Raw genomic sequence first — 21,566 nt, forward strand, 5'->3', positions numbered from 1 at the left:
GCTATGTATATGTTCTCCACCAGAGGTGATATTCACTTACTTTCCCTACTGATTCGCAAATGTGTGCCTGCGCCTTCCGCGTATGCGCCCAGCCTCAAAAATGTGCCTAAATAGGATGGCATAGAGCCAGGGCGGGGGGCTGGTGAACCGGTCCGAACCAGCTGAATACCACCTCTATTCTCCACCCTAGTGATACTGGGCTCCATTTCCCATCATCATTTATTATTAGCATAGTCAGTGATTGAAATTGGAAAGCTACTGTCAGACGCCAGAGAAATCAGGAGAACCAGGCAGTTCAAATGGGTATAAAGATTTGTTGCAAGCTCTCTACAAGAATCTGAATTACTAACAGCCTAAGCAAATTGGTGGTAGATAAGAGTCACAGGAAGTCAAGATGGGCTGGACTTAGATGTCTTATGGGCATGAAGCAACTCATGACTGATGACACATTTGACCACTCCCTTGGGCTCACCTGGTCATCTCCTACAGCTACTTTAAAAAAAAGTCAGTGACTTCTATATCAACATATTCTTGCCATACCCTGTGTATGTTAACTCTCCTTTTTTATTTCATTTGTTCTTCCATTTCTAAATAGTCTTAACTGTCTGAAAATTTATTTTATTCTCAAATAACTTCATCCATTCTTTCATACTCCGTGTTGAGAATGCGATATCCTAGGGCATGGAATCCTGGTTCTCTGTATCAGTGTCTGGGAATGATGTTATCAAGGAGAATAGCCAATGAGATGTTATGGTTAGTGTTGGACCAGTTGTGAGTGGATTTTGGTTCAGATTCTGAAGTTCAACCATCAAGTGCACAGCATGTTCATTTCTCTCACCCTAAGGTATCTCATAAAGTTAATAGAAGGGATATATATATCCCTTCTATTCTCTTTCAATATTTCAGAGGCTCTTTGAAGGACGTTATCATTAAGCAATTTAGAGAGGACGACATGGCTGTCAGACTGAAAAGCTCCATGTACCAATATTTTAGACAGTATAGCAGATGTTCAACATTCTATGTATGAAGAAAATTTACACCACTAGATCTCCAAATAAATAGATCTCCAGGTCTCTGGAGTGGGATTGATATGATATCTCTCCATTCTACATTTTCTTCTGATGTAATTCTTATTCCAATTCAAGCCTGGAATGACAGTTCCAGCTGTTTTCCCTCTCTTCTGAACTTCCTGCAACTCTGTAATCCTCTGGGAAAGTTTTTGAGTTAGCTTGGAACAATGTGTAGCTCAAAGAAGATATCTACTCTAAGAAAATAACTTTCTTTTAAATATAACCAGTAAGTAGTTACCAGCACTTTAAAACATGAACATGTAACAACCAGATGCTGCAAAAATTTCATAATTATCTTAAGTTGATTGGCCATAAGATATTTTTCTTGTATAATCATGACTGCTTGCTTCAAGCTTCATCCACACACATACACCTTTGGGGTGTGCTTCTATCTTTTAGCTTGTCATTAGCTATAGATCCTTGCATATTTTAAGACTGAAACAGAGCAGCTGTTTACTTAATAGATGTACTTGTCTGGACTATGTTTGTCTATTTTTATTAAGGCCGGTAGTAGCTGATGCTTTGGCAGAGCTGATGTTTTTCTCCCTGATTACTTCATCTCATGTGGATGTTAGCTAATGTAGTTTCAGTCTGGGATATTTTGAAGCTTAAATGAGAGTAGGAAGCATTGTAATACTTTATCTATTTATGGTTTAATGTAGAATGATATTTTTTTCCAGAACAAAATGAGCTAGGGAAAATGTATTGCAGCATTCAAAATGCACCTGTTTTTCTAGTTACTATATGTGCCTGTTCATTATAAAGAATTTGGTTTTAAATCTCTTAGGCTTGGCTAATGAGGATTTTTCTGATTTATTATAAAGCTCAACATGTAGACAAGCTTCTAGCTGACTTGAAATTAGAGCTGGAAAACATTATAGAGCATTTTTCTTGATTGTAAGATGTTTTAATTTTTATAGACTCTACTTTCAAGTGAGTGTGCACAGATGCTTGCCTGTTCCCAATGCTATTTGTGAAGTTTGTGAAGACTGAATCAATTTTTTTAAAAAAAGGATTGAAAATCAATCCGTGGTATTGTAATACCACTGCATAAATCTATGGAAAGGCTGGGTCTGAAACATTGTATAGTGATCTGTTCATCATCTTTGGAAAAGATTATATCTTTAATTTGGGGAAAAAAGGGACTGAGGGACCATGGGCATGAAGAAATTTGATCAAGAACCATGCAGTCAATAAACCTGATTTGAAGGAGATTTAGGATAAGTAAAAAGAAAGCACTTCTTTACATAGTATATAACAAATTTGTGGAATTAGTTATCATAGGTCCTGATGATACCTTTTAAATTTGATGGCTTTAAAAGGATGCATGATAAATTAACAGAGGATAGAGCTGTCGAAGACTAATAGTCTTGAAAGTCAAGATTACCAGCAGATTGCAGAGTACACACATCCAGCTCAGAGGTGGTATTCAACAGATTATGACCAGTTCTGGAGAACCAGTAGCGGAAATTTTGAGTAGTTCAGAGAACCGGTAAATACCACCTCTGACTGGTCCCGCCCCCATCTATTCTCTGTCTTCTGAGACCCACTGATTGGGAGGAATGGAGATTTTACAGTATCCTTCCCCTGGAGTGGGGTGGGAATGGAGATTTTACAGAATCCTTCCCCTGCCATGCCTGCCATGCCATGCCATACCATGCCACGCCCACCAAGCCACGCCCACAGAACCAGTAATAACATTTTTTGAATCCCACCACTGATCCAGCTATAGAGAAGACAGTATTCGGAGAAGGGGATGTCTTCTGTTTGAGACCACCCCAGAGGCCAATGTGTAAAATAAAATGCTGGAGTAAGATGAGCTTTTTCCATGGAACTGTAGTTTTCTAGTGCAAGTATAATTTCAGAATGTCATGGAGGAACTTGGATATAGTGGCTACTTGGAACATATAATTTGTTTCACTCAGGAACTTTAACTAAGGATTTCTTTATGAATTCTGTTTTGTTCTGGAAGAAGAAGTCAATATATGACAACTATAAAATAGATCAGGAACTGGAGACATTTTTTATTATGCTGATTTGAGAACTGCAGAATATCATGCCTCCATGTGCTCTATTGTTAGCTTAGGGGAAGTTGCTGAACTTGACATCTTGGCATTTTGTATCCCAGTTAGATCCATTATCTTGGAGCTGGAGGGCAATACAGGTAGTCCTCCACTTACAACAGTTCATTTAATGACCATTCGAAGTTACAACAACCATGAAAAAACTGATTTATGACCATTTTTCACACTTACAAACCATTACAGCATTCCCATGGTCATATGATCAAAATTCAGATGCTTGGCAACCGACTCATACTTGTGACGGTTGCCGTCATAGGGGATCAGGTAATCCCCTTTGGCGATTTTCTGACAAGCAAAGTCAGTGGGGAATCCAGATTCACTTAACAACTGGGTTACTAATTTAACAACTGCAGTGATTTACTTAACAACTGTGGCAACAAAAGTTGTAAAATGGGGCAAAACTCACTTAACAGATGTCCCACTTAGCAACTAAAATTTTAGTACTTAATTGGGGTCGTAAATCGAGGACTACCTGTAAATTAATGACCATCATTCCTACCTCTGTTCATGGCAACCAAGTTGGTAATAGCAGATAAAATAACAAAAGTACTCCTAACAACTATATTTTGCTTAAGTTTGCCTGTGTTTTGATAGAGAAATGTGATGATTCAAATTTCCTTTCATTAACCAGGACACACCTTGTATTCTTTGTTCCCACCCATTCCAGACTTATTTTAAAGCAAGTTAATCTTTTTTACTGAAAGGTGTAACTAACAACCCTCTGGATCAGGCATGAGTTATGGGTGATCCATCAACAGCTAAATCTTAAGAATGACCTGAGCTTGTTTTAACTGTATTCACACAGCTTTTCTCCATCTCCTTCCTATGGCTACTCTAGTCTGATCATTACTTATTTGGATCCTATATAATATCCTGTGAATAAGATAGAATAACTGCACACACACAAAGAAAGCCTTCTTGCATCCTTTCTGCACCACTTTCTTTCTCTCTCTCTCTCTCTCTAGTTTCTACTAATGGGAAGCTCTAGCTTTACACAATAATTATCTTCATTAAAAATGGAATAACTAGATTAATTACATATAATAATTACGTTTCTGTTACTTGTGTTCTAAACTTGTTTTTCTTTTCAGTCCCAGGTGAATCATCATACTTCTACCAGTAATGAGACGTATCAAGAACGTCTGACAAGATTAGAAGGTGATAAAGAATCTCTCATATTGCAGGTATGAAATTTGCATAACCTTGCATTGATGATGCCATAACAAAGTCTTCCTCCTAGTAACTATAGAGATACAGCCATGGGATTTTCTTGACAATAATTTTGAACTAATTTACCACTGCTTCTTCCAGAACTTTTTAAAACTTTCCAATTTCCTCCAACCCTGGGATTTTCCAATTTTTTCCCATCCAGGTACTGAACAGATCTGCATTGAAGAACTGCGATGTAGACAGGAGCTAGGTGATGTCTTATCCTTCCCCCAGAGTTCTTTGACTAACAAAGTCCAAAATAGGCCTTCTCTTCAGCCTAACTAACATGGGCTTGTCCTAGTGGGATTGGGCAGTTCATCAGGTCACCTGAAGCTATGCCATTAAGGGTTTTAAAGGACAGAAAAGAAAACATTTTTGTTTTCTGTCTTATCCAGATAGAAAAGATATATACAGTTGTTTCCAAACTTGGGAATTAAGCTATAGTATTCTTTTAATTTTCTCCAAAAAGTATAAAGGGCTTTCCTTCCTTCCTTCCTTCTTTCTTTCTTTTTCTTTCTATCTTCATTCATTCATTCATTCATTCATTCATTCATTCATTCATATGTCATGTTTCTAGACTGCCCATCTCCCTCAAGATTTATGTTAATAACTAAAACATTATCCGAAAGAAAGACAAAAGACCAGATCTATATGGTGATATATTTGCCTCTTGGAGAATGTATCTTCAATGATAGAACTGCGCTTCTTAAACTATGCCACAAGGTAATCTTGAAACAAAGCCAGATTTTTTTTCCTCTACGTCCATATTACTTTCATGACCATAGTCATTTATCCTTCCATTGGCCTTAAATGTTCATGATAGTTAATTGAAGATGATGATGTAATTAGAATAATTTTTGTGAGCTGTATATCTATTTCCTGCTCTAGTATCTATTTCGCATTCAGAAAAGCAGGTGCAAGTCGTTAATGTTTCTTTTATGGGGCATTGCCTTAATAGGGTATCCATGTAGAAATATGACATTATTTGCAAAAGTACATTTGCGCAGCAAGTAATAATTGATTCAATTATTTTGCAATAGCTTACACCATTAAGCTAATGCAAGATATTTTATAATGGATCTAATTATTATTAATAGGGGTCTTATTAGAAATATTTTCATTCCCATAAAATCAGTTGCAGCATATTTACTCACCGGTTGTGAAATGAGTAGATTTTTGTACATATAGTACAAACATATAGTAATAAAAAGATGGTATTCTGATTGCAACTGAAAATTTTTAAAGTCCATGATCTTTCAGACCAAAAGCAGGATTTCCACAAGTGACACAAAGCAAGATATATTATATTTTAGAGTTGTACAGGCATTGTTGAGTCAATATTGTAACAATGAGGATAGGCTTTATCTTCTCTCAGTGATGGTCAGGTAAAGCTAAAGAAGGCTGAAGGACACTAATGGGAAAAATCCTAAACTGAGAGGATACTGTTTATGAAAAAAATCTGTAGCCAATGTTGGCATTCATAGTCAACAACTTTCTCCTTAAATCTATGTTACTTTGGAAAACCTATAATTATGTACTATTACAAAAGTACAAAAAGTATGTCACTGATCCATCATTCTGCAATAGTTCCTTTATTAATACCAACCCTGTCCAAAAGAAGGAAGGAGATAGCAAATCCATGAAGCTCTTCAATCAATTTAGCCCAAATTTTAAGTTTTATGAAGATTAAAAAAAACCTGAATGATACAAATCCCCATTTATCATATGATAATTATATATTTATAAACCACATTTTCAGATGGATTACAAAAGCTGTGCGTAGTATGTATGTATGTATGTATGTATGTATGTATGTATGTATGTATATATGTATATATGTACCCTGTTTCCCCGAAAATTAGACATCCCCTGATAATAAGCCCAATCAGGCTTTTGAGCGCATGCGCTAAAATAAGCCTTCCCCCGAAAATAAGCACTCCCCAAAAATATTTAAACGCAGAGCTGGAAATCAGGTAAGACGGCACGAGGAGCCCCATCTTGCTCCATGCGCCCCAAAATAATAAGACCTCCCCAAAAATAAGGCCAAGTGCTTATTTCAGGATTCAAAAAAATATAAGACAGGGTCTTATTTTCGGGGAAACACAGGTATGTATGTATGTATGTATGTATGTATGTATGTATGTATGTATTTATTTATTTATTTATTTCCTAATTTCTTTTAGGATGGAGTTACTTATTTCTTAATAATGTTTTTCTATAAATCTCTCTCAGTAATAATAATTCTCTCTTTTGTGGCAATTTCATTGCATAAATTCTCCATTCGTGTTCAAGCTTGTATACTTTGAACTGGCGAGAACTAACACACTGACAGTACTAGGACATGTCTTTTGTGTACTGCGTTATGTAAGTTAGAGAGGCTTTATTTGATAGGTGAGCTTTTCTTGTAAGAAGAACGGTTATTGGTTAGCTTCCTGAAAGGTTTTTTGCTTTGTGTTTTTCCTGCTTTTAAGGGGAAAATTGGCAAAAGCTGAAAGGACTTTGCTTGCTCAAAGCCTGCTTAAAATATTAACAGGGTTTCTACAAAGGCTTTTTTCTTCAAAGTGTTTAATGTAAATATTATTTCATGGTCTTCAGGTCAATTTTTAATAGATCATTTTTCCTTTGTTTCTTAATTAATTAAAAATTCTCTTGGTTCATTTTTAATGTGCAATGTAGTGGTTTTTAAGGTGAAAATTAAGTTGTTTTTGAAAATAGCTAACCTGTTAATCAGTTTGTAATATTTGCAGGAAGGGTTAAGAGGCATATGACAGGGAAGTTATATTAACTTATATCTAGGCCTGTGGGAAGGTGGGTTCAAATCCTTCTTCAGACATGAAATTAACTGGAAAACTTTATATAATAAGATTGTGTTCAAAAACAAGAGATATGATTGCTGAAAGTATTATTATTTTTATGTTGTTACTTTTGCATGGTTGTTGCCACTGCTACAGTCGACATCATCCTTATCCTTAAATTGCAGGTGAGTGTTCTCACAGACCAAGTTGAAGCCCAAGGAGAAAAAATCCGAGACTTAGAAGTTTGTCTTGAAGGGCACCAGCTGAAGCTTAATGCTACAGAAGAGATGCTTCAACAGGTAGGAAAACAAGTTTGTTTTTCAATGCAAGTTCTTCTTTAAACAAGCACACTTAATATCACTCTTGATTCTACAGACCCTTCAGCTAAGGCTGAGATTAACTATGTTCCCAATGATCAGCTGTACTTATTTGCTTTGATGTTGAATTTTTCAGTCATATTGCATTATATTGCTATTCAGCTGGGGTGTAAAGTGATACTACTGTGTACATTATTCATTACTATCTGACAGTGAAAATTCAACAAGAGAACTGGATATGGCTAAGAACCTGTTTGACTGGTTCCCTACTCTTTTAATAATATAGAAATTCATTGAAACTCAGAACTTAGAAGCTGTTTCTGCTCAGTCTCCTGAGACTGAAATTACAGGAAAGTTAAAGTACCTGAATTTACAGATTTTGGGGACTGGTTTACATAAATGCTTAAATAAAAATATTTTATTTTTAAACAAATTAAAGAATATCAATGTAAAATCTCAAAATGAAGTCCATTGTTTATAAAATTATAATTCATTTTAAAAATCCTCTATTTTTGTTCTCAAATCAAACTGAGAAAAAAATGTTTTTATGCTGCCAATTAATTACTCTTATTTACAAAGAATCTAAGCAACACAGCAGTTATTGAACTATGAAAACTTAATTCCATAGTGGCCCGTTAAAATAAACAATAACAAGAAATACTTTCAGAGGCAAGCATTACAGGTAGTCCTCGACTTACAACGATTCATTTTGGTGGTGCAGGGGTTAGCATGCAGTATTGCAGGCTAATTCTGTTGACTGCCAGGGGTTCAATCCTCACCGACTCAAAGTTGACTCAACCTTCCATCCTTCCGAGGTCAGTAAAATGATGACCCAGATTGTTGGAGACAATATGCTGACTGTAAACTGCTTAGAGAGAGCTGTAAAGCACTATGAAGTGGTATATAAGTCTAAGTGTTATTGCTATTTAGTGACCATTTGAAGTTACAACAATACTGAAAAAAGTGACTTATGACCATTTTTCACACGTACAACCATTTCACATCCCCATGGTCATGTGATCAAAATTTGGATGCTTTGCAACTGGTTCATATTTATGCCTCTTGCAGTGTCCTGGGATCATGTGATCACCTTTTGTGACTTTCTGACAAGCAAGGTCAACAGGGTAGCCAGATTTATTTAACAACCATGTGACTAACTTAACAACTGTAGTGATTCACTTAATAATTGTGGCAAGAATGGTCGTAGAATGAGCAAAATTCATTTAACAACTGTCTCGCTTAGCAATGGAAATTTTGGGCTAAATTGTGATCATAAGTCAAGGACTACACTACCTGTAATTAGCTGCTTGTAGGAAACCAGTATGGTATAGTAGAGAGAGTAATGGGTATGAATGGGAAAATTTAGTGCTAGTCTCAGTTTCATGAGGTGATTGTGCGACTTTGGGCAGTCAATCTCTTTCAGCCCAATATACCTTTATAAGTTTGTTATTGGGAAAATAGGAAGAGGCAGTGCTGTCTAAACATTGAGTTGTATGAAAGGTGGGATATAAATTTAACAGGTAAATAAAATCAAAATTCCAATGGTAGGGCCAACCATATCCTTTTATAACAAAAGGCATAGAGGGGTTAGGTTGGTTCTATTAACTGAAAAATGGATTACTGAATTAAACAGTAACGGTGACATTTAAGTCCAGATGGGCTATAGTAAATAGAATGCTGGAGTCCACCTGGGACATTCAGTTTCAAATCTCTACTTGGCCATAAAAGTAATTGAATGATTTTGAACCAGCTATTATCTTTCAACCTAATCTGTCTCATAGGATTGTTAGGAACACTAAGAAAACAACAGCATCAACAACAAAAACTGGGGGAAAGATGGAGTATTTGGGACTTTTTTTTTTTTACACAAAAGGATCCTATCCTTTTTTTTCTTTCTTTCTTTCTTTTTTTTTTTGAGATCCAGGTCATAGAACATAAAAATATACACTATAAGGTAGTTTACCTTTCCCTCTGAAATGCAGGTAGTCCTTAGGTTACTTTACTTTTACTTTTACTTTTATTTGATTTATATACCGCCCTACTCCCGAAGGACTCAGGGCGGTGAACAGCCAACAATAAAATACATACATACAAAATTTAAAAAGCAGAGATAAAATCGAATTAAATAGTTTGGCCCAGACAAATTTAAAACCCCAATCAATTTAAAACAAATTTAAATTTGTTTTAAATTTAATTTAAATAGGTTACAACAGCAGTTGGGATCAGGATTGCTGTTGCTAAGCAATACAGTCATAAAATGCCATGCTAAACAATTACATTACTTAATGAAAACAATCCTGGCAGTTCAGGTTGCCATTGTAAACCCAGGCCATGTGGACCATTAAGTGAGGAAAGGTGGGAATCCCAGGTAAGGAGTGCAGAGAGACCGGAACTGCAGGCAGGAACTAGGAAGCATGGTCAATGTGGTGGTGGCCAAGAGGATCAGGTAAGTCAGCAGAAGCCACAGGAGAGCCAGGGGAGGCATTGAACAGATCAATGGAGCCCAATGGAGGACTGACAGAGCAGGTCAGAGAGCTGGCAGGTTAACAGAAGCTATGGGACAGCTGACAGAGACCCCAGGTGGGCTGACAGACACTGCTGGAGAGCTGTTGGAGACCATGAAGGAGCAGTGGGTGCTATGGGCAGTGGTGCATTATGGAATCCAGGAAGGCAGGGGTGCCAGAGTACCAGATCCCTGTATTTATACAAACTTTTGAAATTTTCACTCTTATTGCTAGTTTAAACGCTGCTTTCTTTTTGGTGGCGAACATTCCAGTTCAGCAAATGTAAATTAAATAGCTCTCCAAAGTGGTCACAGACCATCACGCAAGATTATTTTCATGCACTGTAAACTAGCAAACATTTGTTTTCAGTGATGTTCCTTTAATGTTGACTCCAGTCACCTCTTTCCAGTCTTTCTGGTAAATTAAGAATTTCTCTGTGGTAACTTAGGAATTTCTCTATAATGCAGGAAGGAAGTAGAAATTATTTGTAAATTAAAGCTGCTAAATGTTCACTGCTGTCTCTTTTCAGTATGAAATGTGCTGCTTCTGGGTTGAAATCTATGTATTATTAACCAATCTATTTATAAATTCCATTTTCTTTTTTCCCTTTACCTCTCCACTATAAATATTCCAAGTAAAAAAGGATATGTTTTTATATTTTGAACAGATCAGACCAGGCCTGGTGAACACAGCCAATCAGGAATCATATAGAAAAAAACAGTGATTTCATAGCACTAACCTTTGACTATTTATGTATATATTTATTTAAATAAATAAATATATACTACCAATTGATTAAACTACCAAAAGCTCTCAGGGTGGTATATAATAAAGCACAATTAAAATATATCCAATCCAGTCAAATCAAATACTAAATAAAGACCCCCTACAAACTGATGGTTGTCAAACATCTAAAACAATATGAATTATAATACAATTTTAAAAGGCTGGGAAAATAAAAATATCTTCACCTGCCACCAAAAGGATGTTAATGATGAGCCTCTCTGAAGAGGATGTTCCATTCATTGGATGCCATTATTTTTGTCAAAGAACCCAAAGGAGGCCTCCTTAGAAGATCTTACTTCATCTTCTAGTTGGGGGGAAAAATCAATCCTCTCACATCCTCTTACTGTTAATCTTTGTATTCCACAGCGCTTTTAAAATTTAACAGGTCAAAGTTCATTTTGGGTTCATCAACACTGTTTCTAGGACATATTAATACTTATCATCAATAGATAGCTTTTTTTTTGGTCTCTTTTGAAGGGAGTGTAAAAATGGCTTATTTCTCGGTGTTTATTGATGGCTGACTTGTCTAAATGCCAGGCTTCGAGGAATCCCCTTCCATTTTTAGTTTGGCCCTGGATGCTCAGTTCCCCAGTTGAAACTATGGTTGAATCTGTCCATGAGTTGTGTGATTAAGGAGTTTTCATCATGTTGTCTGTCTGCTAGTTGGTATTCATGGATGGACTCTGCGAGTCTTCTGCCCACTGCAGTCCTTACAGTGAATGTTGTGGATCAGTGGTGGGTTGCTCCTGGTTTGCACTGGTTCGCAAGAACCGGTAGTAAAAATTTGTAGTAGTTTGGAGAACCGGTAATAACATTGGCTGGCCACGCCCCCAAACCGATTCCCGGCCTGGTTGCCGTTTGCTTACCCTGCCCACCTCATCAGAGGCTTTTTTTTTTTACTTTTAAAAGCATTTTTTTCTACAAACTCTTTGGCCGAAAAAATGCTTTTAAAAGTTTTTTTTTAAAAAGCCTCTGATGATTGCGTGGCTCAGCTGGGATCATCAGAGGTTTTTAAAAGTATTTTTTTCTGCAACCTCTTCGGCCGAAGAGGTTGTAGGGGAAAAAATGCCTTTAAAAGCCTCTGGCGATCCCAGCTGAGTTGCCTGATCGTCAGAGGCTTTTAAAAGCATTTTTTTCTGCAACTTCTTAAGGTTGTAGAAAAAATGGTTTTAAAAGTAAAAAAAGAAAAAGTTGGCCACGCCAACCCAGTCAGATTACCCCCCCCCCACCAAGCCATGCCCACAAAATAAGCCATGCCCACAGAACCGGTAGTAAAAAATTTTAGAACCAACCCCTGTTGTGGATGTCTTATATTTGTCTTTGTCTTTTGCCCCAATGTGAATTTTCTGACAACATGATCAACAGCCAAACATTTACAGGAACATATATTATTTTCAGGAAGATCCATGGTGTACAGCTGGAACTGATGTCTGGGATAAAGCGTAGCCCCACTTGACCCCATTCTTATTTATGTCTTATGCAGCTCTAGCACGCATTCCTTAGACTTACGTGTTGCACTGCACAGCTTTGCTATTTTCTATCATGTACATTCTTCAAGGGACATATGCCCCGTTTCTCAGCTTTGCTTGGAAACCTCTGAAGCTGCCATTTTATTCCTAAACTATTTCCTTTTTCCAGGACATTTTTCAGTTTCCCAGTCTGGCCTTTAGCCCTGAGCTTCCTGATTATCTCTCATACAAGTCTAGCCAAGCTCAGCTGGGTTGTGTCACAAAGGCCGGCCGGCCGGCCGTTTTTACTGACATGACAACAAGATCGCCCCTCTCCCCTCGTTTTCAGTTTTCAGATCTCAAAAAGACATGACAAAAAAAGGCATTAGTTGTTGATGCTATACAGATACTATAATGGCAGTCGTAATTGCTAAAATGCCGCAGGAGGTTTTTAGTCTTGTAAAGCTCCCCTTTACCCCTGAAAAATGTTTCTGTTTAAGCTTTTTTGAATTACATCTAAAATTAGTGTTGAATATAAATGCATAAGTCTATGTGTTGAAACGGTTTGGTCTGGAAAATTTGGGCTTTCTCCTTTTCCTTAGATTTGCAATGTTTTAAACAGTGAAGAGGAAGGCTGCAGGCCAATGTCTGTTACTGTGTAGTAATAACACAGTCAGGTTCTTAGCTGCATTTGAATTAAATGAGTATCCCATCCCTACTACATCTGAGCTGACACACAGTTCTTGTAAAGTGCAGCCTTCATACAATGGTGATACTTGCTGAATTTTGCAAAACAGGTAGGATTCTTCTTTTCAAACTTCTTTCTTGAAGAGATAGAACAGAATAGTTTGTACTTTCAACAATATATATTTTAATAAAGCATATATATTGTTTTCGACTGCTCCATTGCAGTAAAAGATTTTCTGCTTTGTTTCTGTCTTCTAAATTTTTAAAACCTGATAGTTGGGGATTTTGCTGCATTTCAAACTGCATTTTCCAGATTTTGTTATTTTAAATAAACTAAACATTTCAAAAACAATATGCTGTTTTAGAACTTACAGTCGCACTATGAATCTGTGCTGCTATTCTATACTTCCTATACTATTTAATATACCATATTATTACTACTGTTCTGTAGTATTTACATATTTATTCAATGTATTTCACATGAATTTTTGAAAACAAACACTTGTAAATCATATAAAACACAAATAATCTCATGGAAGATTATTTTAAATAGTTTAAATAGTTTTTAAATTTAAATTTTTATTTATTAAAATAACATTTTAATTTTAAATAGTTTAAAAATCAATCTTAACTTAAAGATAATATTCAGTGCTAATTTATAAAATTATGTTTGAGAAATATAACTTTTCCAATTGTGCCACTTAGATTGTTTTTTTATGAAACCATTTTTTTTCTTAGAAGTTGTTTTAATTTATAATAAATATATGTATATTAATATAAATAAAGCAATAGTATGGAAACATAATGCTGTAAATAATATATTATTTACTATAGCTCTACTCTGACTTTGCCATTCATATTGGCGTTTCTATAGAGTTCAGATAGTATATATTGTATTTTCACTTCAAAAGCTACAACTCTGTACTTTTACTTTTTACATCTCCATATTTATTTAAGCTGCCTTCCAATTGCATCATACCGCTGGAATACTCTGTAATTTCCACATAGCAAAGTGGGCCATATTCCACTAGCAAATTGGTCAACGTAAGCATCTGTTTGAAAATAGAAGTAATTACTTCCACATGTTAACAACTGTACCATGGTGATTTCTTTAAGCTCCACTTCAAATAATTTTCAGTTCAGTATATTTTCTGAGCCACAAGTGTCATCTGGTTAACATTTAAGATGGCCTCACTGAAATATAACCTGGATTAAATAAAAATATAAAACAAACCTTGAGAGGATGTAATTGCAGTTCATAGAGGTATAGGGACAGTAGAAATATTCTGATATGATCTGTATATCATATGCACATTCATACGTTCAGCTAAAATGTGAAGTATTTATATATAATATAGTACCAGGGGAAACTGCCTCCATATTATTTCTTGAACAATAACTTTCTCAAATGTGGTGTTCAAAAACCTCATGTCTATTTCTGTGACATTTTGCTGCATGCCTTTCAGATGTCTGTTTGCATTTATTATCTGATCTTCATGTTAAAAATCCTCGGTTTATATCTAGTAATCATCTACAGTAATCAGTAGATACTATGGGTTTGCTGATGTCACATAGTATATTCCTCCAGTTTTTGTTTTGTTATTGTTTTGTTGTGGTCCTGTTTCCTGGGACTTCTTCCATATGTTTCAGCTAGTGGTTTTTTGTTTTTGTTTTTTGGTGCTCATCTTTTTACTTTCCAATCCCCGGGTGTGATTTCTTGAGACGTTGATGAGAAAGTTGGCAGGAGCCATGCAGTAGTTACATTTCTGAATTTTATCAGCTAGCATAAATTGGTTGCAGAACCATTCTTTAATTGTTTCATTTTGTATTTTTGCATAGATTAAAATCCATACTATTTGGCTCAGGCAGAACTTTTAGAAAACTTTAATCAATTTGAAGCAAGATCCAAGATCTTGTGCATTGATAATTGATTACTGATAACTGTATATTTCAGCAGCAATCCTTATGCTGCTTTTTCTCTAGAAACACCTTTCTGAAAGCTAAACAGCCTGGCTAACTTGATGGCTGACATTGTCTGTGGCAACTATTTTATATTCTTGGCTAAATCGGCCAAAGTATGTAAATTGCTCAAGTGAGCTTCATCAAAGTGTGTGGTTGTCTGGGATTCATTGGTTGTGAATACCTTGGTCTTGTCAATATTGATAGAGATAAGCAGGAGTTTTTATATCAAGCATGATTTCATAGGCATATCTTTCATTGTCTGCAAAAATAACATTTGATGTGTGATGAAGTCATCTTGTCCAAATATGAAACCATCCCAAACAGCAGACTACCACTTTACTGCATTGATCATAGTGTTGAATCCCAAAAGAGAGCAACCCCGTCTTGCTTTCACCAATATATACAGGGAAGCCTTTGGACATTTTGTCATTAATAGGAACTGTGTCATCCTTTTTACACTGTATATGTGAAGCAAGGGGCATATAGTTTAGCAGGAACACCTTCTGGACTAGCACCATTCATACCATTGCCAATGGAAACTGTCAAATGCTCCTGCAAAATCAGTAAAATACAAGAATAAGTCTGTATACTGATGTGTTTCGTGAACAACTGACATTGGATTTTGGTCACAGCATCTTCTTTCAGGCAAGAAAATGTTCTGTTATTCTTGGATAGTTGTTTTCAACCTTCTTGAAGCCTTTATTGAATTACTTTTGCAAATAACTTGCCCACAATTGACTCTAAGATAATCCTGCGATAATTGTCTCTTTCTTGACAGTTAAAACTATCATTACTTGTTTCCAAAAATGTGATATTTACTTAGTCTACCAGACCATTTGAAGGAGTGGAATCAACAACTTTGTCTATCGCTACTATCTTTAGTGCTCTGCATGACTTCAATTACTCCAGCTGTTTCCTTCTTTTTTAATAGGTATTACCTTCATGCAAAAAAAAAGTTGTTTATTAACTGTAACGTAAGACAGAAATTACTTGTGCTGCATTTAGTTGAAGTGTTCACTATTAGGCCTCTTTTTTTTTTAGGACAAATTTTAGTTCCAGTGCTAGCAATCATTTACTCATGGAATGTAAAGGTTGAAGAAGTCCTTGGAGATCATGTGCTCCAAACCTCTGCCCAGGGCAGAAACCTTCCACTGTAGTATTACTGACATGTGACCATTTCTATTTAAGCACTTTCAATGAAGGAGAATCCACCACTGTTTTATTTTTGAACAACTGGTGAAGTTAGGACATTTTCTCTGACCTCCAACTGAAAAAAAAAAATCCTTATAATTTAACCCATTATTTCTTGTTCTGTGTTCTACGGCGCCTGGGGATAAAATTGTTCAAATGATTTGATTTTAATGCCACATTATTTGCAAAGAGTTTTTTTAGTGTATATTTTGTGCTCCCTTGCTGATACTAATGCACATTTTTCCAGCTTCCAGAAAAGATGGGGTCAGAGATCTAGCTGTGAGAAAAATGTGACATGACATTGTTAGAAATAGTATCTCCATATACTGTCATGTGACTTTCTGAAATCCTTAAAGCTCATTTATCTTCTGGTTCTTTTTAAGATTGTTCCACCCAGCAATTTGTGCGAGTTTTAAACTAGAACAATCCCACTCAAAAAAAAAAAAAAAAAAAAATCCCAGGATTAATTTGTAGAGTGGGCATAGTTTATAGATTTCAGTGGATCTTTCTGGAGAGTTTTACTTTAACTATCACTACAAGCTCTCTCAGTTAGAATGCATGCTCTCCCTCCGTTAGCCGCAGAATTCCTTTGTATTTTTGAAATATGCCCTAGTCAGCTTCGTGGGAAGAAAGAGGGGAAAGGGGCAAACATTTTCCCCAGTTGCTATTTCCTGCTTAAAAGCCCAGTCTCCCATATATAATTTTCTAAACCTAAAAGCATAAAACAATTTTGTTCTGTATTCTGAGAATAAACCTTTATTTTTAATGTTTTTATTCTGTTCTAAAAGCTATGGGTTATTTTACTTAGTTGTGGTACATGTTTATTTGACTGCTTCCATAATTCAAAACATGTTTAAGAAAACCATATACAAAATGCTAAAGCTCTTGGATAATTAAGTAATTACTGTAGTAGTAGTAATAGTAATAATAAATAACAAAATACAAGTAGCTGCAAATAGGAGTCAGAATGATTGTGGCAAAAGAAAGCAAAGACAATACCAATAATAATAGGCACCCTGGGTACAATTCTAAAACATCTGGAGCATCACTTGAACACCATCAGCACTGACAAAGCCACCGTCAGTCAATTGCAAAAGACAGCTTTACTTGGAATAATTTATATCCTGCAATGGTAGCTTTAAACACCATCAAACATTTCTATCCTAGGTTCTTGGGAATGACTTGCTGGGTAGAAAAAAATGCCAGATCCAGTCTAAACATCTGACTGTGCGACAAACCATAATAATAATAATAATAATAATAATAATAATAATAATAATAATAATAATAATAATAATAATAATAATAATAATAATAATAATAATAATAATGTAGATGATGCATATTCATTGTTAAAATCAGAAAGGGATCAGTAAAAGACAATTTCTGTTATTTTAGAATAGAATAACAGGAAAAGTCATCTTCTCTTTTTTGCAGGAACTGTTAAGTCGGACGCTGCTAGAAACTCAGAAATTGGATTTAATGGCAGAAGTTTCAGATCTGAAAATCAAGCTGGTTGGAATGGAGAAGGAACAAAGCGAATATGAAGAGAAGCAGAACAAAGCAGAGGTAAGCCTGGTTTGTTTATTTTTTCAGTTCCTGAAGCTATGATCAGAACTCTGCACAGGTTGCTTTCTACATTATTAAAGCTGACTGCTGCCATATTCCTATGCTGGGGCAAGAAAATGTTTGTAAAGACAAAAATTTCCAGCAGAGAGAGAGAGAAAGAAAGAGAGAGGATGATAATATTCTCTACATTTTTTTAAGCTGTCTTTCATCTTCCTTCTTCTAAACCAAATTCGAGATCTGGAAGATAGATTTATGTCAAAGTTAACCGAGTGTGTAAATTTTTTTTCTTAACTTTATTTTATGTGGGGGGTTTTATTTTAGCATTTTGTTTTATTTATTTTTCACATTCTTGAACTGCTCTTTTCCCTCAAGAAGGGTTTTTGTAATAACAGCATTGAACTCTCTCCTTTTCCTCCTGTTGCATTTTTTTTTTCCTTTACCAGTAGAGGATGCAAAAATGGTGAAATTCTGCTGAAGAGAAAACATGCAGATTTTCCTTTTTTAACAGAAAAACAAGTGGAAGGGACAGGCTGCCAAAGTAAATGGCTCCCAAGCTATTTTTGTCTCTTCTGGGGTGGGTGATTAGGAGATTAAATAGATACAGCAAGCCTTGCAAAACAGGAAGTCCAAATTCTTGGGCCCATCTACTCTGATGTGATAGTTAGAGTTATACTAAACCTCCCATCCAGGGGTGGGTTCTACTTACCTTTACTCCCGGTTTGCAATGAGATCGCGCATCCCTTCTGCGCATGCGCAGAAGCAGCTTCTGCACATCGCTGATGATGATATCTGGGGTGGTAGGCGGGGCCTCCGACTGGTTTTACTACCGGTTCTTGCGAACCAGTCCGAACTGGGGGCAACCCACCACTGCTCCCATCTACCGGTAGTTATACGTGTTCTAAAAGTTGTGTATTTTATACTCCTGATATAGTTTTAAAATAAAAATAAATCTTTTCCTAAGATCCAGTCCTTTATGGAAAGCAAATCATTTCATAAGCATTCCTTTACTCCTATTATTCCTGTCATGCTTCAATGCTTCGTCCATTATATTATCAATTACATAATCAGTATCAAAGGATTAGATCTAGATTAAATTCATACTTGTGTAATCAGTTCTACAGTTCAGTTAGAAAACTTTCCAGTTTGGTTTCTATCTTATATAGTGTGCACCTTCTTCTATCAGTGTTATACTCAGCAACATGCAGATGTATTGCTATCTGAAAAACTCAATTTCAAAGTGGTTAGAGAAGTATAACACGTTTGAGCATAATTTTGTATCTCTTTGCTGAGGCTGTACAGGCAGAATACATCACCTGCGTACATTTATCCCTTGTATTGTTTTGCAAAGGTACTTGGAAAGAGTACTAAGAGAAACAACTGATGCTGTTTCATCCTTAATCTTAAATGTCACTAAGCTAATTATAGATTATAGATCACATGATCTACAAACTGCCGCTTAGTGTGTATGTGTGTATCTCCATCCCATTTTGTTTTGGTATGTATTGGATTTTTATGGTAATACATTGTGAGCTGTCCAGAGCTGGAATCAAGTGGTACCTCAGTTGAATTAAATAAACAAATACTTATGATATGTAGGGGCATCCCATCTTTTTCATACTTATTTACAGTAAGCAACAGTTTCAAACTGGTAAAAATCTTTTCTTTTCTTTTCTTTTGCTTAAGAACTTTAAACATAACTTAAACAAATAATTTAAATTCCTGTTTAAAAACATGTTCCTTTAAAAATATTTATTTTCTGTAAGTCGTTGTCTTCCTTTTTAAAAGTTGACCTGATGGAATACTAGGGGCTTGGTGAAATACACTTATAACTACTAAGAGTAGTTGTTCCCAAAATAGTGCCAAGGTATGCATTGAGAAACCATCAAACCATACAAATCAAATAACCTTTATTGTCAATGCACAGTATGTGTACAATGAAATTGAATACAATGGAAGGATTAGAAAGGAGATTATCTAGTTTCTGGCCAGTACTACATCTCAGAGATGACCGCTCAGTGTAAACATATTTAGCGAAAATCCACCAATCCCTAGGGTAATGTGTTGCAGTGTTGAACAGATTTTACAGTTTAAAACTTACTCCTACCAAAATTACTTTTATGTAATTAAAACCTCTTTCTTGTCCTGGAATAACTCTGAGACAGTCTGCCCCTTTTCTACATGATACCCCTTCAGATACTCAGACAGCTATAATGTCTCCCTGAAGTCTTCTGTCCTCCATGCTGAACATACCCAATGTCTTTTTATAAGTATTCCTATCAAGGTTCCTTACCATCTTGAACTTTCTGTTCTAGACATACTCCAGTTTGCAAATCTACTTCCTAAACTACAGTTCTCAGAACTGTATGCAGAATTCTATGTGTGGTTTGACCAGTGAAGAATAGAGAGGAGAAATAACTTCTTTTAAACCTGACACTTTACTTCAGTTGATGCAGTTTAGGATTGCATTTGTTCGTTTTTGTTTTTGTTTTTGTTTTTTTGCAATTGCATAACTTGATTGGCTTATATTCAGTTCATAATCCACTAAAATACCTAGATCTTTTTCACATTATTGCTGTCCAGTATGATTCTCCCAACATTTTAAAAGATTTTTTAAAATCTCATCTTTATTATTTTTATAAATAAATCAATGTGGTGAACATATCCAATGTTCGTTCCTCCTTCTATATTCTCCACAACAACTATTCTGTGAGATAAGTTGGGCTGAGAGAGAGTGACTGGCCCAAAATCACCCAGCTGATTTTCATGCCTAAAGCAAGACTAGAACTCAGAGTTTTCTGATTTCTAGCCTGGTGCCTTTGCAACTAGACCAACCTGGCTCTTACACTTATGCCTTTATTTTATCTAACAAAATGTAAGACTTTGCTTTTATCCCTATTGGAATTGATACTTCTTTCTACTTTCTGCTTTTAGCTTGTCAAGATATTATTGAATTTTGGCATTAGCCAAATAGCCAAGTATTTTCCAGCCACCCCAGAACACCTTGTGTTACGTTCAGATTTGATCACATTCTCTAACCCTTCATACAAGTAATTTATTAATATGTTGAACTAATACATTACTCATCACCTTCCTACTGGTTGGTGTAGACCCATTGGTATGTATTTGTTGAGTACAACTGTTGTACCAGCTCTGTACTCATCTATAGGTAGTCCTCAGTTAATGATCACTCATTCAATAACCATTCGATGTTGTGAGGACACTGAACAAGTGGTACTTACAACTGATCTTCAAAGTTCCAGCCATTGCAGAACCCCATAATCACACAAGTGTGATCCAGGCACTTGGCAGCCAGCTCATACTTATGATGGTTGCAGTATCCCATTGTTATGTGACCGCCATTTGCTGACTTCCCACAAGCAAAGTCAGTGAGGAAACTGTCAAGAAGCTTGCATGTCAAGAAGCTTTCTGGTTTTTTTCTTGAGGAAAAATGAGGCCTCCTATCCACGGGGCCTCCTGTCTTTCATTATTTCAGCTTGTCCAGTGATCTGGCACAATAGGTAAGTTGTAGATCCCCTCCACTGAACGTTGTCATCTTTGTGGGTCTTGGAAGCATGCCTTTTGTATAGCAGTGTTGTCCTCTGGAATAAAGTCCCCCCCACCCCAAAATCTATATAACGCCCATCCTTATTTCATTCTGGAAAGCCTTTAAAGAGCTGGCTAATTTGTTGCTCTTCGTATTCTTTTGTATTCTCTTTGTATTATTTTATAGTTGTGAGCCACCCCAAATTGATTGGAGCTGGACAGCACCCAAGTTGAATAAAATAAATAAATATTTCTGCTGCACACATGAAATTGGGTTTATCTCCCTTGATTTATCTCTATTGTTTCAGTCAAGACACACACAGAAAACAGTGCTCTGTGGAGAAATAACAGATTGGCTTAAATCAGAGACATCTCTTTTCTTTCTTTCCCACTCAACTTGA

The 21,566-nt window shown here is 35.9% G+C and overlaps 1 protein-coding gene across 39 annotated transcripts in view; it reads left to right on the forward strand.

The window, feature by feature from the left end:
• PPFIBP2 (PPFIB scaffold protein 2) overlaps positions 1 to 21,566 on the forward strand; it is a 133,830-nt gene that overhangs the window by 64,292 nt on the left and 47,972 nt on the right. For 37 of the 39 annotated variants that reach the window (XM_087878444.1, XM_034417140.3, XM_087878411.1 and 34 more), the window contains 3 exons: positions 4,246 to 4,338; positions 7,344 to 7,457; positions 17,491 to 17,622. In XM_087878444.1, coding sequence (XP_087734570.1) covers positions 4,246 to 4,338; positions 7,344 to 7,457; positions 17,491 to 17,622 — 339 coding nt within the window. Of the gene's footprint in view, positions 1 to 4,245; positions 4,339 to 4,946; positions 5,087 to 7,343; positions 7,458 to 17,490; positions 17,623 to 21,566 lie in introns of those variants that run through there. The other 2 variants (XM_087878488.1, XM_087878493.1) reach the window with 1 other exon arrangement.

The sequence above is a fragment of the Pantherophis guttatus genome, chromosome 1, assembly GCF_059756535.1.
Source record: "Pantherophis guttatus breed Tessera chromosome 1, ASM5975653v1, whole genome shotgun sequence".
Taxonomy (NCBI): Eukaryota; Metazoa; Chordata; class Lepidosauria; order Squamata; family Colubridae; genus Pantherophis; species Pantherophis guttatus.